The sequence below is a fragment of the Dicentrarchus labrax genome, unplaced genomic scaffold, assembly GCF_905237075.1.
Source record: "Dicentrarchus labrax unplaced genomic scaffold, dlabrax2021, whole genome shotgun sequence".
NCBI lineage: Eukaryota > Metazoa > Chordata > Actinopteri > Moronidae > Dicentrarchus > Dicentrarchus labrax.
In genome coordinates, this window is record NW_026136718.1 from 16647454 (window position 1) to 16672606 (window position 25153).

General features: G+C 42.2%; 1 protein-coding gene across 3 annotated transcripts in view; it reads right to left on the bottom strand.

The window, feature by feature from the left end:
• Positions 1 to 379: 379 nt before the first annotated feature.
• cep350 (centrosomal protein 350) overlaps positions 380 to 25153 on the bottom strand; it is a 30257-nt gene continuing 5483 nt past the window's right edge. For 2 of the 3 annotated variants that reach the window (XM_051376096.1, XM_051376097.1), the window contains exons 7-38: positions 24948 to 25061; positions 24287 to 24415; positions 22637 to 22753; positions 20552 to 21294; positions 20333 to 20451; positions 18646 to 19682; positions 18226 to 18367; positions 17788 to 17951; positions 17026 to 17203; positions 15061 to 15251; positions 14684 to 14847; positions 14139 to 14249; positions 13825 to 13965; positions 13517 to 13638; positions 13239 to 13346; positions 12919 to 13130; positions 12519 to 12733; positions 11955 to 12233; positions 11671 to 11820; positions 11317 to 11477; positions 9665 to 9787; positions 7767 to 8011; positions 7411 to 7604; positions 6907 to 7048; positions 6184 to 6344; positions 5929 to 6062; positions 5762 to 5823; positions 3741 to 5647; positions 2712 to 3242; positions 1110 to 1256; positions 657 to 779; positions 380 to 577 (exon numbers count right to left, since the gene is read on the bottom strand). In XM_051376096.1, coding sequence (XP_051232056.1) covers positions 410 to 577; positions 657 to 779; positions 1110 to 1256; positions 2712 to 3242; positions 3741 to 5647; positions 5762 to 5823; positions 5929 to 6062; positions 6184 to 6344; positions 6907 to 7048; positions 7411 to 7604; positions 7767 to 8011; positions 9665 to 9787; positions 11317 to 11477; positions 11671 to 11820; positions 11955 to 12233; positions 12519 to 12733; positions 12919 to 13130; positions 13239 to 13346; positions 13517 to 13638; positions 13825 to 13965; positions 14139 to 14249; positions 14684 to 14847; positions 15061 to 15251; positions 17026 to 17203; positions 17788 to 17951; positions 18226 to 18367; positions 18646 to 19682; positions 20333 to 20451; positions 20552 to 21294; positions 22637 to 22753; positions 24287 to 24415; positions 24948 to 25061 — 8534 coding nt within the window. In that variant the 3' untranslated portion in view covers positions 380 to 409. The remainder of the gene's footprint in view (positions 578 to 656; positions 780 to 1109; positions 1257 to 2711; positions 3243 to 3740; positions 5648 to 5761; positions 5824 to 5928; positions 6063 to 6183; positions 6345 to 6906; positions 7049 to 7410; positions 7605 to 7766; positions 8012 to 9664; positions 9788 to 11316; positions 11478 to 11670; positions 11821 to 11954; positions 12234 to 12518; positions 12734 to 12918; positions 13131 to 13238; positions 13347 to 13516; positions 13639 to 13824; positions 13966 to 14138; positions 14250 to 14683; positions 14848 to 15060; positions 15252 to 17025; positions 17204 to 17787; positions 17952 to 18225; positions 18368 to 18645; positions 19683 to 20332; positions 20452 to 20551; positions 21295 to 22636; positions 22754 to 24286; positions 24416 to 24947; positions 25062 to 25153) is intronic. The other variant, XM_051376098.1, reaches the window with a different exon arrangement.

The following is a 25153-nucleotide window of genomic DNA, read 5'->3' on the forward strand; positions in this document are numbered from 1 at the left end:
CAATCAACTTAGCAGCATTAATGGACTTTAAATGCACAGTCCATCCTATCAAAACATCTACTCATTCTCCAACTGGCATTTACAAAAGGACCAGTCCAGGAGGTGAGAACTGAGACTAGATGGTGTTACCGTTTAAGAAGGCTGGATTGATGAAGAGGCGTTGTGTGTGTAGAACAAATTATATAACCACTATAGTTAGCTGACGCAAATTCAGCAAATGAATGTCACAGAAATAAGTAGGAGTTGTTAAACTGAGAGGTAATGCTGGGACCGAAGGCATCTGAGGGTTGCTGTTGGCACATCAGCTGGTGGAAGACTGAGCGGCGGTAGGTTGGCTGGAGTTCACTGGGGTGAGGAAAGGCTAGGATTGAGCTAGAGGTTGTACTTTAAAATCTAAGCAGGAAAGCTGTCAGGAGAGGGTGTCTCTTTTGGCCCTCTTATCATAGATTAGTGTCAGTACGTTTGCTGTGTCCTTCAGTAAAGCATCAAAGATGCTGTCTGCCAGCTGCATCTTGACAAACAGCTCATCCTCGTCATAGTTGACCCACTGGGCCTCCTCCTCATGGAGTTCCTGAACCTGAGAGATAAACAGGGTCAAACTGATGTCCTTTAAAATCAAGTACAAAACCCCCCCAAACATTTAATTTGTGGCCTACCAGTATGTGATCCACTCTGTCCCGCTTCTTTCTGCCAAATTTGAGCATCTTCTGCCAGTCAGTCTTCTGGCTCTGATCTTTTGTCAGACCGTACAGTTTCAGTACTTCTCCGGTGATGTATTCCTGGTGCACAGTGTAAAAAAAACATGTCATCAAATGGGTAAAAAGCATGGCACTATATTTGAATTTGTGTAACTGTATAAAAAAACTTTATGACTGCACTCCATAAAAATTGCTGATAACCAAGTTTAATTAACAAAGTTACATTGTAAAGTTTGTTTATTCTAACTGCTATAACTGCTGAAGGTCCAACTATATACTAAAACCCTGGCTGTCTCTAGGGTAAAGCAGTTAGAATTTTAAAATATAAATATAGTAGCAATCCGCCAACAGTAAGGGTAAGGTTGGTGTGTTTCAGACATTAATGTAGCATTTCTTTCTGTAGTACTGTACCTGGATTTTGGTGATGTCTCCTGGTGTCTTTACTCTATGAAAGAAGGAGGACTTAACTCGATGTGGTTTGACCCACTGAGGCTGATCGGTGTTGGGGTCCTCAGCATAGATCTCCTGAAGCATCTCCCATGTCAGGTCATACACAGCCTAGGGAATGACAGAGTAATAAGATACTTAAATATGTAATATTAAATAAAACTGAGCTCAAAGCTGCAGTAGATGAGTCTCTCAGGCTGAGTAATCCCACGTTAGATGAACATAAATGAGTAAGATAAGCGAAGCAACTGACCAACTGAGGGAATATCTGGAGCAAGAGCTTGAAGTCTGAACTGAAATAGCTGTGTGTAGTCTTTAAAATGTTGAGAGGAATCTGCTGAATGATGGAAATTCACCTTGCATTTAACCTCAGTGAACACACCCTGAGTAAGTGCCGTCTTCAAGACAACAGCTGCTGTTTGCTTAGTACAACTGAAACAGGACAGCTGTGTGCTGCATGACTGGTAGGGGGATGAAAAGTAGAGTTGGGTATCAAACTGTACTTTCAAGGGTACCGACTGAATTACGTTGGTATCACCAAGCACAGATTTGCGTTAAATCAAATGGTGCCAAATTTCAGTACCTGAGAGTGCATCTGGGTGAAAGAGTAAGGGAGAGTAAATAGATAGATAGATAGATAGATAGATAGATAGATAGAGAGAGAGAGAGAGAGAGAGAGAGAGAGAGAGAGAGAGAGAGAGCCTACAGCTGGTTCAAGTCACAGTGAGTCAGGACAGACTGTGAAATGCAAAATGCAAAATGCAAAGCTGGCCCAGGTACACATCTAACCTGAGGACACACCTGGTCAAACCTGAAATATATCTAAAAGCTGAAGAGTATAACGTTAGCAGCCACACAGCACCGAAGTTGAACCCTACACGTACGATGAAACTTTAAGTCAGACATCAACGTTTGTGCTTGAGATAACGGGGCATTTATGACTGTCTTGGTTGACAGACAGACCAGAGTCAGTGCCTCCCTCTCCTCTCACACAGTGTGCAGGCAGGAGTGAGTGAGTTACTATGGTTACGGGGACACTCTGCGTCTGTGTCGTTCTAAAACTTTCTCATGATTTCCAGTAAGAGGTTAATATTAGGTTAGTATGCCAGTTTAAAATCACAAATGTAATTGGAAAGGTACCCTGGTTAGATTTGCTCTTCAGGTTATGATGGTTGGAGGTGTGTTGATCAACTCGACATGATTATTGTGATTATTATGTAGGGTTGTGTGATATTTTTTAGTAAGTCCGAAACCTTAATGTGAAACCAACAGTACGCAAGTTGCACGTTTTCCTGGGAAATATTACAGCACGCAAGCACTGCAACAGCAACAGCAACAGGAGTTTGGACTTATTTTTTACCACTTTAAATACTTTTTTGTACAGAAAAAGGTACCGTTGGGTACCGTTACTGGTTCCAGTGTGAATGGTACCCGACCCTAATGAAAAGGATGCTTGTCTTCCTTCTTTTCGATTTTACAGATTGGGGTTTTAAAGTTCTTGCATTCAGTTTCTGTACGGCTATCTTTATTATACAGACTAGATGTTTTGAAAGTTGTCACATTCACCTTTCTGTAGCTGCAGATGGAGAGGGCCTCCTGGTCCTGGCTGCTGGCCTCTTTACCCAGATACTCTTGGGAAGGTTTGGGGTTTGGCAGTTGTGCAAGGGTCAGTGCTCCCTCCTTCCCCAGGCCACAGCTCTCCCAGATCTCCTGAGTGGCAGCATGGACCATCTTTTCCACCTCTATGGCTGAGTGGGGCACCACCATGGCAGGCTGCTCAGGGAGTTTGGGGGGCAAGGGCAGGGGCAACTCAGGTCTAGGTGGAGTCTTCACCTGCTGTTCCCCACCTGGTGATGAGACTAGCCCCCCCAGGGCAGCTCCAGCTGATGAGCCAGACCTGCCCAACCTCGCCTCTTCCTCTTCTTCTCTCTGTTTCTGTTTGAGTCTCTGCTGTTCTCTACGGGAGCTGAGGCCAAAGTCCTCATCAAACCAGTCCTCATCGTCACCAAGCTCATCTAGCAGTTCACGGCTCAGTTCCAGCTCTGCTAGTCGCTTGGCGAGCTCCTCTTGACCGCTGGCCCCCAACACTGGACTCTCCTGTAGTGAAAGAAATACAGGCAGAAGTTAATTTCATGCTGACTTCCAGTTTTAGATTAGAACATTCCATAAACGCGTCTATCCAGAAAAACAACAGAACAAGTCTGATTATAAACCATGGATTTACATTGATACATGGATTTAGTATTTTTCTTTCCGATGTTTTAGACACCAGAGGTTTTCAGTACAGAGAAGAAAATTCCAAAGTCAACATAAAGTTGGACTTTGGTTGAACACACACCAACAACAAAGGTTCTCCAGGTCAAATCAACAAGTACTGTTTGTCAGTAACTTTATGTCACATCTGATTTCCCAACAATGAAAATTCCACAGTTCAATCATGTACAGCACATTTTGTTGTTTTTGTTCACTTATAGTGATAAATCTACTCATGTCTTTGATATAAAATACATAGATATAAAATATAGTTATCTTTAGCTTGACTTTAGCTTTGATTTTTATTAACAGGTTACTAAAGAATCAGAAATACACACTCACCGGTCGGTTACACAGCTCTGGAGAAGACAGCTCCTCTTTTTCTGCAGGCAGGAAGAAGGGGAGACCATCTTTTTGATCCACTGAAGAGAACCACTCTTCATTTTCACCAAACAGGTCTCCATTCATCTGGTTGGCAGCTTCTATCTTCTGCTCTTTAGCCTTTTTAATTTCAGAAAACTGCTTCACAGTGTCTTTCATAAAGTTGTTTAGGAGCTTGTCTGCAAATGTGTCCAGTATGTCTTTGTCTTTCTGCTCTCCCTTATCGTCCCCGATATCTGTGAGATCTGCAGGAGTAAACTGGTGTTGTGAGTCCATGTCTTCTCTCTCTTCAATGGTAGTTATCTCCTTCTGACTCTGCTTCCCCAGGCAGATCTTGTCTATGTCGGAGATGAGGAGGGTGGTTGGTGCATCTTCAAAATCCAAAATGATGTCTCTAGAGTTGCCATTAGAGATGGGATGCTTGGATTCGTTGTAATTATGTGAATTGAGATTAGATTCAGCCTTGTGAACAGACTCATCTGTAACCTTTTTATCTCCAGACCCATATACCTTATGAGTTGTTTGTTCATTTTCACTCTTCAGATTTCCTTCTTTTTGGGATCTGTCCTCATCTGTTTTACGTTTATCCCCACCTTTATCTGACAGATCATCAAAGAATGAGTCCTCATCCTCTGTGGTGTCAGTGTAGATCTCAAACTTGTCTGGCAGGTGTGTGATCTTGTCTGGGGGAGCAAAGATACCGTGGCTATCATCACATTCAAAGTACACCACCCCATCGTAAGTGCCGTTGTTGCTCCCCTCAGACTTATCCAACTCTACACCAGCCCAGAAACCATTGGCAAAGCTGGTAGGACCTTTGAATCTCAGAGTGCCGGGCTGAACGCCACCAACAAGAACCCGATCTCCAATGTTAAAAGTTGACATTTCATCTATGACAGGAGAGAGCGGGGTCTGCATAGGAGAGATGGGTGGTGAGTGGCTGGAAATAGCAATGTCCTTGCTGTCATGTTTAGAGTCTTCTGTTTGGTTATGAAGATCTAGCAGTCGCTCAGATTGGTGGCTAGCTCCACTAATCCCTGAATGGTGACTCAGTTCTTCATCTATTTCTTCCTCTACCTCCTCATCTTGGCTGTCATAGAGAGGGGGAGAGGAGTCCTTACTCAAGCCCTTGATCTCAGTAGGTGAAACTGAGATTTGAGAGGCAGGCTTGGAACTATGATGCTCCTCCCTGGGTGAAGAATATACTGATGACTCGAAGTCATCATTATAACCCTCCACTATGGGAGAAGATACCTCCACATCCTTTATGGGTGCCTCCTTCTTAGAAGAGAAGGCAACCGAGTCAGGGGAGTAGGAATGGTCACTAAATGAGGAGATGTAGCTTGGATGTGGTGAGGGTTTGAGGTCCACTGCAAGTGAAAGTAACCCATTAGAGGCATTCGATTTTACAGCTTCCTCTGCTTCAGATGTTTCCCTGGTCTTTATTTGTTTATCTTGTTCCAGGCTTACAGATGGAGAATGTCGATGTTCTTCACTCATGGAAGAGGAAACATGTTTAGATGTAGGCAGCTTCTCCTGGGAGTCAAGTCTGTCTTCTTTTTCTAATTTGAGAAGATATTGAGAATGTTGATCCTCAGATTTGGAGCTTACTTCGACCTCCAGCTCTTCCTGAACGTAAGATCTTTGATAAGACTCAATGTTCTCATCCCCAGACTCAATAATCTGTGCCTGGTCTTCCTTAGAGGAAGGTCGTATAAGCCCCTCTGTGAACAGGTGGCTCCTCAGTCCTGAAGTCTGACACTCTGGGCTGCCATACACTGGGGTTGGAGTGACTGTTGGTGGGTCTTCATCAGACAATTCTTCAGGCACTGAGGTAGATCTACTATGATCAGGTTGAGGAAGGGCATCTGTCATAATAGGAAAGGGTTACATTATTATTGGAACATCTATGTCAAAACACATTTTTTAAAATAAATACAGCAAGAAATGTATGTAATGGTTATGATGAGTACATAACTCACTGTGGTCTAATGAAGTATCAGTTCGCATCCTTTCAGAGCCAGAGATTTTGCTGGTTTCAGACCTGAAAAAGAGGGATTTGATTTTAATTAAACACTAATCTTTTCTAACTTATATTACAGTAGATATGTTGGCACAAGAGTGTCATGTTTACAGGCATTTTTGATACCTGTGAGTAGGTAGTTTAATACTGGACTGCTCCGCAACTGAGGTGGAATCTTTGATCACGGACTTTGTATCAGGTGTTGAATCTGGCCCCTTGTTCAGTTCTGCCTTAGTTTTCTCAATGAAGTTATCATAGCTCTGACAGGAAAACAGGTGAATAACAGTTAAGATATGAAGAAATCTGCTTTAACGGTACATGGATAAACACACACACACAGACACACGCAGACACACACACACACACAGCACACACACTTACCTCCAGCTGCTTCAGTAGACTGGCCTCTTGTGCCTTCAGGCGCTCCTTGTGCCTCTTCTTCTGCTCTTTCTTCAGCTGGTAGGCCATAAACTTTCGTTTTCTGAGTTCTTCCTTCAGGGCCTTGATACGGCTCTCTATGTCACTCTGGTCTGAAATGGGTTCTGAAGGCAAATTTAGATGATAAACCACAGTTAGAATGTGAAACCAGTGCCAGACCTCTGATTAGCAAAGAGTAATCCAACTTTGTGCCCACTTGAACTCAAACCCAATTCTTTGGAGATTAGTGTACATTTTCTTTACCAAGAATGTGTTAAAGTGTTATATTTTGTGCATGTTGCTTTGGATTGTATGCAATGAACAAACGGCATTAGAAAGATTAAAAGGTTTAAACAGTGGCCTCAAACTGAATAAAACACATTCAGCTACAATACTAAGCCAGCAAAACTGTCTTTGCTTATGTGATAACTAAGTGCAATGCAAAGTGTTCTCTCCTCCTATCACACAGCTAAGCAGGTTAGGTATCAGGGAAGTGCTTGCATAATGTATTCCTGGCAGCATCACATTATGCCTGACTACACAGTGCCAGCAATATAGCTGCATTATGTCCACTATCTCTGCCTTCCCCTTTCTATCTTCTCTGAGAACTATCAAGAACTATTACACTATACACTCCAAAAATGTTAAATATTCAGTGTCTGTGTGTTGACTCATTGGGTAACTCACCAGTCTGCGTAGCCATTGGGGAGTCAGTTGGCTGAGCGTGGGCCAGGTTGGCGGTCCGGGAGGAAGAGCGAAGCTGCATCTTGGTTTTGCTGCTTCCGTCTGAAGGAGAGGCAGCAGGGCTGTGGCTGCCTTTAAATGGAGACTGGAGAGAGTGAACAGAAGGAGGAGGAGGGGAAGAGAAAGGAATATTACTTGAGGATATAACAACACAGTCATCATAGGACTCATAGAGGTATATCTGTATTAATATTTTACATGTACAGTAAACTAACAATGGTGTAGTTACCCCCTTTCACGTCCCGCACAATATAAAGTTTAATTACAAATAACCCAACAGCTTCAAAAGAGAATTTTTTTGAATGAAGTTGAAGTTGACTGAAACCTGTTCATGACAGCAAACTTCAGGTCAGTTTTCGACCAGCACTATCTATGCTCAAAATTAACTAAAGAGATGGGACTAAATGCTAAAATACAACAAGGAAAGAAAACCACATTTAAGCGTACTTGTCTGCTAGGTGACTGGGAAGCTGAAGAGAAGTCCTGGGTGTAATTTGCGGGGCTACTCTGGACGGAGGTCAAAGGTGTTTCAGGGATTGATGCAGGTTGTACTGAGGATGGGCTTCCTGGTTGCTGGGACCCCAGTCCCTCTGTGTGTATACTGGACTCGGGTGTTGCCGAGTCGCCCTCACTCACATACTCTGAAAACATGTAAAACAGATTAAAATGAAGTCATCGTAATTTTCATCCACATTGATTGACCTTATTCCCAAACCGTAATATATTTCCTACATTCCACTATTCTTTTATTTTGCTTTTGACTTTAAACTTGGCAAAAACCACCAAGGATCCTGTTGCTTCACCTTTTTCACTGTCAGTTCTTGGCTCTGAGCTCAGATGGTGACTGGGGCTGATGTCAGAGATCTCCTTTTTCTGACTCTCTGCCACGTCCTTGTCCTGAGGTGTTTGTCTATCCCATACAGCCAGGGCCTCCTTTTCCATCCTACGGACCTCTGCTTCCTCTTGGTCCAGCCGCTGTTTCCACTGCAGCAGCTCCTCGGCATGGTGACGTCTTTGCATTAGCTGCTGCTCCCGCTTTGTCAGGAACCTGGGGAAGGGGGTGTTAAGAATGAAGAGAGAAGAGAATAAAGAGAGATCAGGAAGCAGTGGAAAGAGGAGAGATTGAAAAGGGAGATTGGAGAAGATGGGGACAAGAAAGGTAAGGGAATGAGGGAAGATACAGGAAGAAGATGATTGGAGAAAGAAAAGAAGTAGGAGAAAGACATTTAGCATCAGGAATGACATAGCAGAAGCAAGTAGACCCGCATCACCTGGACATCCAGTTATCACTGCAAACTCACCTCAAACCTCTGTCCAACACTCAGAGAAGCAAACATACACACATACGTACCCAGTACATGCTTTACTTATTTCTTTCCCTGGAATAATCATCCAAATAAAGAAGTGTACAAGCACCCATCGAATAAACAAACATAAAGTGATGACATGTCAGTCAGGAGAAAAGAGGAGCAGGAAAATAACAGTGAAGATGTCAGATTCATGCATCAGACTGAAACCCAGGGGTTGAACACTGATTGGGTGCAGTCACACACACACCTCAATTACCCGTACACCCCTGACCAATGAGGCTAACGAGACATAAACACAAGGCTTCTGTTGTCTTGCAAAGCCAACACAATTTTTAATTCTAAAATCTAACCTACACTGGGCCTCTTATATATACATATCTCTGCAGATGCTTATAAAGTCAGGTATAGCTGTTGTGTAATGTGGTCTCCCACAGCTTTGGGTGCCATTACAGTGCAGTATTATTTAGCCTTGATCTAATTTAGAGGCCTTTCTCTTGACCTAATGTATACTGATGACAGGCAAGATACCGAAGACCCAGGCTGGGGGGTTCTTTTAGTGCCTTCCCAAACCCTATTATAAGCCAATGGCCATCTGTACTTATTATCCCATCCTATGCAACAGTTACCTAATAAAGAGGGCTAGTTAAGATTTACTGGTCTCATTAAAGAGATAGACCACTCGATCTCCGGTCTGTTCTCTGCAAAAGTATTTTACTTCCATGTCATAGTGCGGTTTAATCTCAAAACATTTTGTATCGATGACTCGGCAGGAGCTGACCAGCCAGAAGCAACAATATTAGAGACACTGAAGAAAGATGCACTGTGTCGTTCATTCAGGAGGCAAGAAAGAACAAAAGGAAAAGTCACAAATCAAACACCTCCGAAATCACAGCACTGAGTCTGAGATTCCGATTCCCAACAAGGAAGGTGCCTATTAAAATAAACATAACCTTTAACTTTCACAAAAATGAATTTATCACATCTCTCATATTCTCAATGTAAGCACTTTTGTGTTTAAAATTCGTCCACAACCAGTGTGCTTTAATGCACACACTAGTAGCAATATATTCAGTGGTATTAAAATGTAATTATATTAAAAGTGAAGTTGTCAATAGGTTAGCTTATTTCAATGAGGCAGCTTTCCTTGGGCACTCCCTGAGCTTTCAATCAAACTCCTCCCCCCACATATTCCATCCTGGAAATTCAAAATAGACAAAAAAATCGAGAACCCAAACACATTCAATCACTCATCATTCACCATCCCACCCCTACAAGGGCCCAGTGCCAGTGGATGAACACAAGCATGTTCCATGGGGTGGGGTGGGGTGGGGTGGGGTGAGGCAGGGCTAGGTGGAGGTGCTGGGGAAGAGGTAGAGAGCACTGTACAGTACCTGACCAACTGGTTGTAGATAAAGAGCTGGAATTTAGGGTGGAGGTTGGGAAGACAGACACTGAGGGAGGCCCAGTGGTGGGCCGTGAACACAGAGAAGAAGTAGTGGACAGGAGAACAGTGTCTACAACACACAAGCACGCAACAAAGTCAAAAGAGTCACACAAACATGGGTATGGAAACACACACACACACACACACACACACACACACACACACACACACACACACACAACACAGACACAGACACAGACACAGACACAGACACAGACACACACAATGTAAGAGGGGGGAACACATTAAAACACAGAGGGAAACGACACGTAGAGAGAAAGGGAGAGAGAAGAGAGATATGAGCAAATGTGGTTTTATTGCACCCAATGTGTCAGTCTGTCAGGTGTTTTGTTAGAAAATGGATACTTTTAAAAATGTTTTGGAAAAACATGAACATTTAAACGAGCGTGAGGGGGGGCTGGTTGGGAGTATGATCAATGCAAAACCTGTGTATGAAGGGGGTTAATTTATAGATTTAAGATTCAATAGTTCTTAAAAGAGATTACAAACAGTTACAGCCTTAGATGAAGCTATAACACATTTGTTAGTGTGTTAGCATGTGAAGCTGAATATGTAGTATTAATTTGCTTTGGCTATGATTAAAAGCAGGACAGCAGTGACAGCCGAGAGAAGGGAAGAGACAACTGATAGTCATGGCAAGCAAGCAAGCCAATAAATGTATGATCAGACACAAATATGTAAACAACAGATTTTGAACTACATAATGCATTAAAATTAATATGAACACAAACAATTCACAACTGGGCTGCTTGTATAAATTTAAACAAATCTAGAACTACTGTATAAGTTGTTGAAAGGCTACCATAGAAGATTGGCCTGTGATTTATAACCAAGTTATAAATCCTAAAACCCAGAACAATTAACCCACTTGTTGGAGCTACCCGGTCATGTGAGGCTCTACAATCATCTGACCACAGCTCTTAGCCAAGTCTAAAACCTTGGGGGACCTACAGTTACTCCAAGCACATGTAGTTAGTAGCCAACACACAAGGAAGTGGGTGTACTATAAATGATAGAATACACAACCTACAGTTTGTCTTATGTAGAAAATAATTATGCCTCTGTAATTGAAAGTTGCAGTATTAAAATTACATAGTGTTACAAATATTTACAGTATTTACAGTTTAATATTGTCTGATGTTCTCTTACTACGGATTCTCCTACAATGTTTTGTTATAGTTTGTACAAAAATGAAGTTAAGAGGGATACTGTTGCAGAGGATACTTGTCTAGTTTAGAGGAAGAATAACATGGAGCATGCTTATCTTCACATCCACATCCACACACACTCACACATCCACAGTATTTTAGACAGCAAAAGAAAGATGGCAAGCACTGATTAGTTTTAATTAGGTTAGTTGCTAGTTCAGGTAAAGACCAGAAGTATTGAATTATAACATCTCTGACTTTTATACGCTGTCAAAGTCTGTATCAACACATTAAGGACTCAGATTGTGATAAGGGGCCAAAATGCAGCAAAAAATGAGTAAGAAAAAATTTTTAAAAAAATAACTGAAAACCTGATCAGGGAGCGGAAAGAACCAGATAAATACATAAAAAATTAAATGAAAGTCTTTACTTCTCGTCCATGTGAGAGCGCATCTTCTTGAGCTTCTGCATGATGCTGCTAGTCTCACTTCCAGAGATGGAGAGTGAGGGGGAGGGGCTGCGGATATCCTCAGCATGTCTCATGTTGGAGGAGGCTGCCTCAGACATAGGGGTTTCTGACACAGGAGTCTCCTTGAGGATGGGTGAATGGACATGCACACAGGCCAATTATTAGTATAGCCAATAAATGTTATACAGTTATAAGTATATTTCTTTGATACTGTTAAGATTCTACTTCTGTAGAACAAATAGTACCGAAATGAAACTGCTTAAAACTATCTGTTCCTATGTATAGGGTGTGATTAGTGACTGTTGCACTACTTACAGGTGGTGCTTCACCCCCAGCACTCTTGAGACGCTCCTTTAGTCTCAGCGTTGAGTTTCTCATCCGCTCTATCTCCTCCTGCTGCTTCAGCAACAGCTGCCTTTCCTTCCTGGCTGCTTTGTTGGCCTCTTGAAGTCGCTTGATCTCAGCCTGGAAACAGTGAGGGAGAAAGTTGGTAAGTTAATAATAATAATAATAATAATAATAATAATAATAATTAGGATTACAGTATAGCCCAAAGGTTAATTGTTACTTCATGTCATTATGTTTCCACCGACATGTACCTGCTCCTGCTGTAGTTTCAACAGAAGCCCCCTCTGCTTCTTCCTAATAGGTGGCATTTTGTCATCCTCTCCCTTGTCCCTCAGCCGCTTCTTCTGGTGCTCTAGCCAGGCCAGCTCAGTTCTTGTCTTCTCTTTGAGAGCTTTCTGGCGAAGACGCAGCAAAGAGCTCTGATGCTGCAGTCTTACCTCTTCATCTTTCATGTACTGACGCACCATGTCCATAGTGAACTGGGAAAAGCTGTCCTGTCCACCAGAAAAGGCCATGTTTGCATCCTGAGACTGCAGGAGAACAAAGGTGAAACAATTGAGTTAGACTGGGGTGACAGTAAAGATCCACAGGAAGGGCGAGTTAAAAAAGGAAAGGAGATTGAAAGGGGATCAAAGGAAAACAAGAAACAAGTAAAGAGGGACACAAACCACATGCCGGAACATGGAACATCCAGGCAAAAAAATCAAGTAGTCACACTTTTTAGGGAACAAATCACAGCATCAGTGGTCCCACCCTCCTTCCATTATCAACCACTAACTCATAAGGCTATGTGTTGGCAAACACTGCCTTCTCACCTTTAAGATATTGTGTGCCCCTGAAACCAATGTTGTGTTGTAATTGGATCCATCGTCCTCTGATTCCTCGTGGTGGCGGGATTTCTTCTCCTTAGTTCCACGACGGTGCGCTTCAGATGGCAGCAGAGAGCGGAAGGAGCGCTCTTCTATCTCATCCTCTGTCATGGACTCATCAAATTTAAGAGAGTACTCTGTTGCCACTGAAGTACTGTCCCCTAGAGGGACAAAAATAAGAGAAACTCAGTGTACACTGCAAATCTTTAACTGTATCCACTTTATTGTGTAGACCTGTATGTACACACAGTTTTGGGTGAGTACAGATTAAATGATGGCAATAAGGTTTCCACATTTTCCCTAACAGTTGTGGTGACACAAAAACTAAGCGCTTGCCATACAATACCTTTCTCATCCACTACAGAGGGGAAGCTGTCACTGCAGAGGGAGTCATTTGCTGCTGTAAGAACTTCGTCTTCGATGGAGCTGCTGACTGCTTCCTTCTCCGTCCTCTGTCCTCCCTTGCTCCATTTCCCCTCAACTGCTTCTTTTTTCGTCCGTTCTCTGAGGTCCGAGGAGACATGCGACGGGCTGTGGTGGCTATTAGAGTCTACTCCACTGAGGAAGTGGACGAAGGACAGATATAATGTCTCTTTAGAATTCTCTTTTCCCCAAATGTAATGGAAAACAGTGAAAGTAGTGCTACATTAGAGCTATGACTGGTACCTGAGGTTGGGTCTTCTGAAAGATAGAGAGTCAGAGTGACTAAGGCTGTTCAGCGAAGACAGGGGTTCCTCTTTCCTGATCCTTCTGCTTGACAACTCACTCTGGAAGCTGTAAGAGATCATGCAGAAGAGGCATAAACAGTTAGAGCAGTGGAGAATGCTGATACATACACACACATATACATCTCTACAAAGAAACCTTCCAAATCTCCAAGTGGGGTTTAGAGATTTGTAAATTTATTCACAATGAAATGCAGTATGCAAGTGTTTTTAGTTTACCTGTCAGAGTCTATTTTTTCCTGTTGCTGCTGTTCTTCCCGCTTGTCCAACATGGAGGAATCGGTGGCAACGGGGGGGACAACCAAAGCTCCTGCTATTTGTGACCGAGCCAGTTCTGTCATCTGACAGACAAGAACACAATACACAGATGAAATGATTGATTTGATGTTTCTTACACTGGATGTTACGCTTTCCTCCTCTGCATTTATTGTTATATCTTTACTGAAACTCAACAGTCAATCAGCTTTTGTTACAAAATGAACACACGGGACGTTTTCCAGGCAGAGTTAAAGGCAGTGATTACTAACCTCCATGATGTGTCGGGCAGTGTCGGCTGTGTACCGTGCTGCCTCAGCCTGTTGACTCATCATCTTTGTAGTTGCTTCCTGGAGCCCCTCCAAAGTCTCTTTTTGAGTTCCAGCCAAGCTTTCCTGCAGTTCAATATGAGCCTGGAAAAATCAAGCATTGACATCATAAGCTCAGAAAAATAAAAGTACTCATACCTTGGAATTCAAAAGGCGGGGAAGCAAACACTAAATCTATCATCTACAAACGAACATATATAGCATTGGTGAGAGTAAACTGATGAACTGTGTGTGTATGTGTGCATGTGTCGTTTTACCCTGGCCACTCTCTGCCTGTTTTCCTCCAGCTGTAGCTGTGTCTCCAGGGCTTCCCTTTCAGCCTTGATCTTCAGCTCGTAGAGGTCACGCTCATGGCGCTGCTGCTTGACCTGCAGGGTCAAAGATCAGAGAGCAGGTCAATACAGTGTATCAATACAGACATTAGTGAGGTAGTAAGTCACTGAAATTTATGGAGGCCAAAAAGCTCTTAAAGTATTTATCATGTAAATGCTATGCAGCATCAATAATAATTTGGGAAATACTTAACAATGCGTAATTCACATTTGTAAGGAACATTATGTCAAGTGCAGATGTTCACCATATTTATACATAAAAGCACACAGAGTATGTGCTGTCTGACAATTATCAAAATATTAAGCTATGTGCAAAATGTGAATTCATCACTTTGTGGCATCAGAATATGGCATAATACATAATACAACTCCTGCTATGAAAGCATGTTAGACAGAGCTAGACACAGAGCCCCTTCATAGTCCTTATCTACACATTTTTGTTGCTCGCAGCGACAAAAATCGTTCTTCACCTTGAGCATCTGGGCCAATGATGCGCTCTCTTGCTGAGCCATAGACACACCCATCAGCCTCTCCACATCCCCCAGCTGTCGGACTGACTCTTCAATGGACTCCAAGTACTGGAGCTCTGCTGCCATGCGCTGCTGCAAGACAGCAGGGGAATACTGTAGCTCACCTGGGAGAAAGGGCGAGAGAGAGAGGGATTAATAAACGGGGCTGTTGGTGAAATGTGGACCCCTTGAGAATAACAAGATTCACACGTAAAGAGTACAAAAGTACACAGTAAAGTTTACAACTTTTAAACATAGTTACATCTGTTCTGTCGTTATCTTTGCAGTTGTGACTTATGCTTCATGTTGTTTATTATATTAAAATTAGATTTATTTACCTGTGGCCTTGGTGTCTGCTCTACCGTTGCGAGCTATGGTGCCTGTGCTTGGGTTAATTGTTGCAAGAGAGCCACTTCTCAAAGGCTCACTGAGAGAATCTGCTCCTGGAGGAGAACCAGGGTCTGGAGAGCCAGAAGGAGAGGCCTGTTTGGTCCTGACTGCTGAAGACTTCCTACTGTCAATTCCCAAACTAGAAACATATTTAGAAAGAGAAAGAAAGAAGAAAGAAAAGTTAAGTAATTAAACATCTCCTCTAAAGTGCATACATTTGTAGCATTCAGGTTGCCTTGGTGCATAGGTATCCCTTTTTAATATGTTAAACCATATATTAAGACATTTAGTATAACACATTTCTTTAATTGTTTTTTTTTATTAAATTCTATATTAGACTTTTAAATTGTACACAGGAAAGTGGCATGTTACAAAGTTTTACAGAGTGGGTTGACTATTCTGAAAAGAGGAGTAGGTTGACCAAATGATAAAAAAAAAAGAGGGGGCCCCTGCTCCTGCAAACCCTAAAACTAACTGAAGCAGCATAACCTGGCTGTGAGAGGCCCAGACTATGAATGGCTTTATTGTGCTGCTCAGAGATGATCAGAGGCCAAGGGCAAAGTCTAAAGAGATCAGGATACACTCTACATTCCCATTAAGGATAGTAGACATTGGCACCTTTTTTATCCCATGACAACGATCAGACTCAATAAATATATCATAATACAACAATATGACCATGATCTTGCTTAGTCGGTTGTAATATGAACAGAAACAGATATGAATGCAGTTTGCCAAAAGACTACAGAGACCTCTATGCACTGTCTATAAAAGAAACTGTTTTTGAGACAGTGTGTCACAGAAACAAAGTCACCACAACCTACTTTGTAAAAGGGGCTAAGGAGGACACAATCCAGTCTGCATGTTTTACCTTTATCATGCAAGACACACAGGCTCCACAGAGTGGCAGGAATCTGCTACCTGGGCTTTAGAGTACCATTAGAAGGCTCATATGTCACTACTGGGCACTGAGATTAAAAGAAAAAAGAACTCTCTCCTTTCCTTTGGCAGCAGGCCAAAGCTGTGGTGAAACTGGCTGACCCAACCAACCACCCTGCAGGCCCCCAAAACAAAACAACCAGTGTTTTCTGTCTTGGGTTGAACTGCAGCTGCCTCCTGTTGCTGGGCACTACACGGCTGCTTAAACCCTTAGGCCTTCAACAGAACAGCAAGCCACAAGACTGTTTAGACTGGCAGCCTGAACTAGGGTTCTCTAAGTGTAGGTTAGTAATTGGTCATGCCCAGATAAATTAACCTTTGGGTAATTATAGTATATACCAAGTGGAGGTTTCTGAGTGGTTGTAACTGTAACAACTGAAACAACCCACTGCTGAAAAGATCCCATTCATCCCAGAGCACATAGATATTTAAATTCCATTTTAGTTTAGTTTGGAAATACTTATGGAAGGAAATGGTGTGGCCTCATGGGCTAATTTCAATATTACTTTAATTATAGTTAATTACTTTATCTGTATACAGTCACAACAAAAGTTCCAATTTATAAATCAAATAAGCACCGGGAAATAAAGAAATACAATCTGTGACCCTAAAACAAACATACTATATAACTACTATATCTATATACAGCATAAGAAAATATCTCTATGTAAGCCAACAGCACCACCACTTACACAAAGCACTGTTGAACTTAAGGTTACTGAAAACCAGGAAGGAAGGAAATACCAGAGACAACTGGATTTATGGGTAACTTAAACTTGTGGGAACACCATGCACCATTGATCCAACTCTCTGATAACACTGCAGTATCTTCAATTTGATATCTGAGAGATGCTGAAAACAATCACAGTGAAACCTTACAGGTGGAAAGTTTTTTTTTTTTTTTTACTTTTACCGCACTTCACTAAACCAATACAAATAAAGTGCCCCTTTAAAGCTTTCAGAACAATTATTACCTTTGGTGACAAATTTCTCCTGAAGTGTCATTAGAGTGGACACTTGTGGCCTGGCTGTGGGCAGAGCTTTTGTCTGAGCCCCTTTTCCTGGAGTCAGATGATAATGCCACTGAGGGAGGTGAGCAGGAGCTCCTCTGTTCTTCCACCAGAGTGGCATCACTCTGGTCTGATGCTGTGCCTGTAGAGAAATTGAGTAGTTCAATTATATCTTGCCATTCAATAACAATGGAGTGTTAACATTACACGTTGTAGGCGAGCATGAGAAACACTGTTCACAGACTACTAGTGAACTTTGTGCTGTTTGTTAGCTAGCCAGTGCAGCTAACTTGTATCTGCTTGTTGGTGAGTTAGTTCAACTAATCGTTCACTGGGATGAAAACTGCGGCATATCCTCCTCTCCTATTGTGCCATACTGTTTGTTAATAATGTTCCTTAGACATTTATAGTTTATATATAGTCCCATACTATACAGATTCAGTTTTATTTCATCATTTTAGTCCAGTTATCCAGGCTGAGTAAAGTGCACAGAGTAAAAACAGTTTTGCCAACTGCTCCCAGGTCTTGGAACAGCTTCCTCTTTTGAAGTGAGTAAGTGATTTGTACCATAATGTATAATGTTGAAATTAAATTTATAAAATTGGTATCCAATAGAGTTCAGGAACCAGTATCGAAGTCAAGGAGGAAAGATACCCAGCCCATACCATATGGAAAACAAAGAATATCTTGAAAGTTCAGGAAATTATGTAAAATTTTAGTTCTCACCTCTTTTTCTGGCAGAGTGCTTGGGTGAGGAGCCAGATGGTGAACCAGAGGAAAGATGCGGTGAGTGAATAGATGAGTGAAAGGATGAATGGTGTGAATTGACACCTCCTATGCTTTTCTCATAAGGAGACCTCCTCATGAGCTCCTCAAAATGATTGTTCACGCTGACAAACGGGAGAAAAAAAGAAACATATCATCAAATCACTTTTAAATAAAATTTTTAATTTGACTACACAAAAAAATCAAAAGCAGGAAACCTTATGTCTTATGAACGTGGACTAAACAGCAGGGTTAATCTATCTGGAAGTTTTTATATCAGTTACTCCTCATTCTAAGCCTGCAAACAGAGGGGAGTTGCCATCTGAAAGCTGAAGCTGTGTGACATGGATGCCATCCAGTGGTCACTTTAAAAACTAATGTTCACTTTATTTCTCTTACCTGCGTGAATTGGAAGCTCTCTTTAACTGCCCACTGGCTCCGCTGCTATGGGATGAAACAAAGTCATCTTCATAGACTGCTGCGTCTACGGGCCCACTTTCAGAGTGCAAAGAATGGGCAGGGGGAGAGTTCCTCTCACTCACTGTAGGATAAGTTGGGAGATAGAACAGACAGAGGATGACTATTTAGGAACTTGCCGTAGACTGTCTCTACGTTGTATGTGTTTGTAGTTTAACCACTACAGTTTAAAATGACAAACATTCTGTGCATGGTTTCATTTTTCAGTTTACACATAGATAAGCTACAAAGTAACAACAGCATTTCTTTTTTTTGCTGTATTAACCACAAATACAAAAATTTGTGTTCAAAACCTGACTGACATATTTTCCTTAGTGGAAAGGTAGACAAATGTGAACTAACCTCTAACATGGCCATGAAGGTTCTTAGTGAAAATGTTGATAACACTTAGAGGGCTTCCTCTGTTCAGCTCCTCCCATGCTGCTTTGCTGCCATCATGCTGTGCAAAGGGTGAGCTGAGGGCCGAGCACCTCACTGCCTCCCTCTGGAACTCTGACAAACGGTGGTAATCCCTTCTCTGACCAGCACAGTAGTCCACTGCCTCCAGGCAGTCTGCTGCTCTAGTTACACGATTGCTGGAGGGGTGAGGAGGGCTTGTCTCATCCTCAGAAAAACTTCCTTCACTCAGAAGAGGACCCTCACTGATGGAACCGGCACTTGAGTCATGGAGATCTGTCTGATTCTTATCCTCTGTTAATCCAAATCCTCTCCTTTGTGCCATTTTATCCATTCTCTCTACCTTTTCCAAGCCATTGACTAGCTTCCTCCTTTCATGTGTGTAACTGTTAAGAATAGTGCCTGTTAGATCAGCAGGGGGTGTTTGTGGATCAGTCAAACTGGTGTGTGTACCCTTCGTTTCTTTCTGTCCCCTGAGGGCATGCAGATTGCCTGCTCCTGGAAGAGATGTGCCATTGTATGAACTATGACCTGTGCTAGTCAAAATCCTATGGACCCTCTGGAATGCCATGTCATTATTTTCTGTGGCAGCCATTTCTGCCCAGCGTCCATCATCAGGATTTGCTTGAGAGGGTCTAGGTGCCAAAATAGTATCCACGTCCATTGAAGTTGCTGTACCATAGTTGATCCCCTCCCCAGCAAGCTTCCGTGCCTCACTTTCTATGCGGTTGGAGAGGGATGCGGCTGTGGCCTTGAGGGCCTCAATGCGGGACATCTTGGACCTGTTGGTAGGTACTGTGACTGACCGCTGGGTGTGCTGGACGTCACAAGCTGCCACTGCAGTTTCCAGCCTGAGAAGCCGAGAGAGGAGATGGTCACCAAAAGGGGCTAGTGCACTGCTGCTGGGACCAGTCATAGGTCGAACAGCTGGGCTCAGATGGTCAGGCTGAAGCAAAGAGGCAACTCCAGCATCCAAATCATTCCTGCAATAGGGAGAGCAAATAAAGCATGGATAAGTTAAAAGGAGAGGGAAAAAGATGTATACAGCTTGCTTTGACACAATGATCAAACTACATGTAGGTAGGTGTATTCATCATGCATGCTACTTAAGAAAGTAACAACTTTCATTTTGAATACAGCAAATAACCGCAGACAAGATGCAAAACCACATTTATGTATTGCAACATAATGTTTTTTACAGCTACAGTTTTTGAATGAATGCATTCACCAGAATAACACTGAAAACACAGAGAAAGATTATTAATTAAGATTATGATTATTTTTATTATTATTATTATATGTTTCACAAATAAAATCATGATACACACACATTTATTTCCAGTCAATTATCTGAGATGTTCTTTCATGTATCTAAACTAGGATCAGTGACTGTAAAAGTATTTTTCTTTAATCGTGTACTAAAACGCAGAGCAATAAGGCTTCTGGGGCATAAAAACCAACCATCTGGGAACAAACAGTCTCTCTGTTTTGTGCAGTCAGGTGATTCGCTAGAATTTATCACCCAGGAGAAACCAGATTATGTGTGCTGAGTTGTTAGTTGTTTATCTATGTCAATAAATCTGAGTATATGGGGTTTGTTATTCTGGCAGTTTATGTGTGTGCATGTGTGTACCTGGATAATGAAGGAGGTGGCTGGTCATTCAAAGATCTATCACTGCTTGAGGGGCTCTGTGGTGCTTCTAGTCTTTTGTTTTCTTTGTCCGACTCTCCTGAGGGCTGGTACATCGGTCTCTGTGGCAGAACACATGTTAACACACACGTTAGAAATGTATCATTTCTACAGCTTTGACATACAAATAAGATAACTATGTTTCGTGCAAATGTACAATACCATTTGACTGGAAGGAGCAGCAGGTTGCATCTGTGTGGCCTCGTCGCCCAGTTGGGCCTCCTCCAGTAGCAGTTTATTGTAGGTCTCCTGTAGTCGCTTTTGCACAGGGGCCACAGGTGCCTCACTGGGAAGGGCCACTGTCTTAGCCACTACTTTTTGCTTCCTGTAGAGCTCCTGCAATCTCTGGTTTCTTCTCTCTGCCTCTTCCCTCAGTGCCCTCTTCTCTTCTGCTTGACGCCTCTTTCTCTCTTCTTGTTGCTTGGAAATGTACTGGCGAACAGTATCGGCATCATAGTGACGCTTTTTGTGCCCTGTGTCAGCTATGTTAGCAGTCTCTGGTCGGCGTGTACTGGGGCTGGCACTACGGCACCCTCTTGAGGAGCTACCCATTGCAAACGTAGTTCCCCAAGCAGAGACTGGAGTCCTTGTTTGCGACCCTGATCCCCCTCTACCTCTCCTACCACTCCTCCCACCCCGGGACCTTTGACGAACCCTCTCCTCCTTCTCAGCTGCTTTGCACTCCAGCTGAAGGTCATCAAGTATCCCTTGGATGTCTGCTGACAACAGGTCCGCGCTTATACCCACTGGGGCCCTTTCACGATCTGCAGGTGAAGGGGTAGATGTATTTGTAGAAAGGCTTTTGGAGTGCCCTCGGAATCCACTATGAGGCCTTTCTGTGCTGTTAGGTTGAGACCGTGGTTTTGATTCTGAGCGCGGGTCTGAACTGGAACGGCGATGGGAAGCTGGTGGACAGAAAGTTAAAATGTTAAGTTGATAACTGGTAATCAACTTATTAATGGAAAAAAACGTACACACAAACTAACATAGGGTATGCTGCTAAATAGCTCCGATGCTTAGATAAGAGTTTTAGGTAGAAGCTAAGAATAAAGATAAAATTTCAAATTCGGTTTCATTATTTATACAGTCATTGGTATAACCGTGTGACTAGTCTTTAAATTCTTAACTAGTAGTACTCTTAAAAAAAAACTGCTTTCCTGTTTCGATCAGAACTTGGAATAAACAGGTTTTTCACAGCTCAAAATGCCTGGATGCTCCACCAACAAATGACTACACCAGTTTTAAAATAACTTCAAAGCTAAAGCATTAGATCCAGACCAAATACACATACTAAATGAGGCTTGTGGGGCAGGCTTGCCATGGCAACTCTAATCTGGGCTAAATTGAAAATTCCCATCTAGACTTACAGTATCTAATCCAGACAGTGTTTTTTTCAGAGCATGGCTGCAGTGAGCCTCACTGCACTTCCCTGCCCCACTCTGCCATTCCCCAGTGTATGTACTGACTGCACTGGGGCAACATCTGGAAATCAGGCCATGTCTAATTGTGAATCCAACCAGAACAGCCAGTCAATCTCTATTCCTTACGGTCAGTGGTACCCAGCACAGATGCAGCTAGCACAGACAGAGGTGGATGCAGATAGTGTGTGGTTATGAGAAAGTGTGAGACAGAGTGAGAGACTGCTGCTGTACACACACAGTCTGTGTGTGTACAGCAGCAGTCACAGACTCTTTATTTATTGATATTCTTTGGCTGGCTCTGTTGTCAGTCTTGCTGTTTAACTGTGGGTCCCAGAAATGCAAAACTTCTACCATAAATATCTATCATCCCATAACACGAATAATCTCAGTCACAGGTAATAGCAGCGAGTGAAGAAATCTATGTTTAATTGAAAGTTCAATCGCAACATTGGAAAATAGATTTAAAAAATGAGGACTCAGAGAAAGGGGAGGAGGTGGGTAGAAAGTCAAGAATAAACCCTAATTCATCCATTGGTGATTAAGCAGAGAAGACACTGACAGCTGAGCTTAACTGATACATTCTGAGTGCCTCTTTAAAGTCTAGTAGACGGCTAATCACCTCTTCTGTCTATGTCCTTTACACTTTCTTTTAACCGCTCGACACATTGGTTAATGACAGTATGTCTAGAGTTGCAAGAGGACCATTGGAGAAACAGAGATGACTGAATTATAGGCTGTTTGTATTATAAATGGGGTCACAGAGTTATATAAGACAGGGGTGTAGTTGCATGTATAGAAGAGTTTACAGTAGGTCTCTGGGTCCCACCTGTTCTGCTCAGTCCATCAGCTGTCTGGGGCCTGTCCTCCCTGGGCAGCTTGGGAACTGGACCCAGTACCATCTTTACCAGCTTTTGGCCCTCTCGCCACGATGCAGGACTTATCACTGCAGAGAAAGAAAAGTGCAGAGATGCAAAGAAAATTAACACCTCAGATGCTGCCAGAGAAAAGCATTGTAATTCAATATAGCTCATATTGACCTCATGGAACAGAACTGAATGTGTTAGCATTTATATGTAGACATGCCACCACTGGAGCAGACTCACATAAATACAAAGATAGATTAGAGAACAGAAGTGAAGAAAAACAATTGTTTGAGGACCAGCAAATTAAAAACAGTCACTAATTAATTTTTTTTTTCCTCACAGCTTTCTGCCACCAGCCCAGTACAACGTGTGTAGAACAATTTCATTTGTGGTGCTCAGAGCATGGGGAGATAACATTTCAAAAACAGCAATGCCTCTTTACTTGGAATAACCTCTAACATATTTTTCACTATGACTGCCTTCTGCCGAAGAGCAGTTCCTGGTAATGAAGTTGTACATCCACTACCCAAGCAGCTGTTTGTACTGGGTGGATGAGCCAACTGAACCTGGCCACAGATTTCAGAGGGCTATTTATAGTACTGTGCCAGCATGAAACAGAGACCAGCCAGACTTGAGAGACAACACAAACTTACACACCAGGTACAGAGTGAATGGGGAAATACATCACAGTCAACTTTCAGGGTATCCAGAGTTCATCTTTTTTGCCCTGTACTGTATATAACTGTTTTGGCATAATAGTGACTCATTCATTGGTATGATATGTCAAAGAGACATCATTATTTAATATCTAACAAGTGCCTGTTCTTGAGTCCAGGTCTACATATACACAGAGATGAAGATAGCTAGCAATTATGTTTATACATGTGCAATTTGGAAGCATCTTTGTGCGTGAGGAAGGGGAGAGTTTTCTCAGCTGTCAGATTTCTGGTATGCCCAGGTTACAGCAGCATGTGGTTATTATTCTTTTATGTAGGTGTTTATATGCTCCATGTCACACATACTTGACATTTCTTTGGGGATTTAAGTCTTAACACAGCCTCAGAAGCCGGCAATATCTCTGGGTCATGTACTACTGGAACACACACAGGTCCGTTATGGAAAAACTAAGAGGAAAAATACACCCAATACTGTAGTCTGAACACTGGTTTCAGCAGTTTGTTTGAAGCATTTCTGAGATTAACTAATTTGGACTCAAATGAAAAAAATCATATTTGGATCATTCTGTTTTGTCATGTTTAGGTTATATGTCAACACTTGAAAGACTAAGAAATGATAGCAGCCAAATAATTATTGAACTGACATCAGTGAGAGCATGTGTGCAGGATAACAAAATGTGCACAGAAATAAACAAGGGAATGAACATAGATCGGAAATACAGCTGACTTAAAAAGGCACAGACACTAAAGTGACAAAGCCAGTTGAGAAAAACCTTCTAGGCACACACATAGTTCAACATTTGAGGCTCTTGGTGTGCACTGACCCTTCAGAAAATCCTGCCAGGCTGTTCCATATGCTTAGCTTTTCTACTGTCACTAATTAAAAATAGATCAGAGGGTGGGTTGGCTCTCTCACATAAAAGAGGATTATTATACCTGGTTTTGCATTTAGGTCAGAGGAAGGAGCAGCTCTGTGGACCTTCCTGACTGGTTTGGTAGGCCTCCTCTCTTTGGACCTGTCTGGTCTCTGTTCCCTCTGCTGCTGATGCCTGGATCTGGTGCTCTCTGTACACAGAAGAAACATGCAGAGAATAAGCCACAATGCAACACATAATAATAAAAAAATAGTAAAGGTTAGAAACCAAAGACATCTTTGCTTATGCAACACTTAATTTGGAAAAGAAAAAAACAATATTGGTTTGTGATTCTGACAGATCCATACAACTGTGTTTCCCAATATAGAATTTATTTAAGCAGCCCATTAAAATTGATTTTCTCAAATCCAACAGTAAACTGTCTTCCTGGCAGATGATGGTCAGAATGTCGTTCATTCATGTGCAATTAGTTCTTCAGAGAGCGCTCTATGCCATAGGGTCTTAAAACCTGGACCAAAGCCAAGAAACATACAAGGGCCCAAGCATGTCAGAGATCACCAATAACCACCATTTACCACAAAAAAACTGGGTTAAGAATCACAACTACAAGCCCAGGTCAAAACAGTAATTTTAAAAACATCTGTGACATCCTGATCATAAAACAAAATGTCAGAAATAAGGAATGTTAGCAATGAGAGGAAATGTTTGTGTCTAATGCTTACCAGCAAACTGTCTTGACAGGTCTCTGTATATTTCTCTGCTGAGGTTATGAAACTCATCCTCCTTCCAAACTTTCCCATCAGGAGTCTGGATCTTTGTCTCAGCACTGTTGAAACCTAAAAAGAAAGGGATTGAAGATGGAAACTGTAGCAACCCGTTTTCTATTTTATGGCTAAAATATGTATTTGAGGAACAAGCCATCACTTCA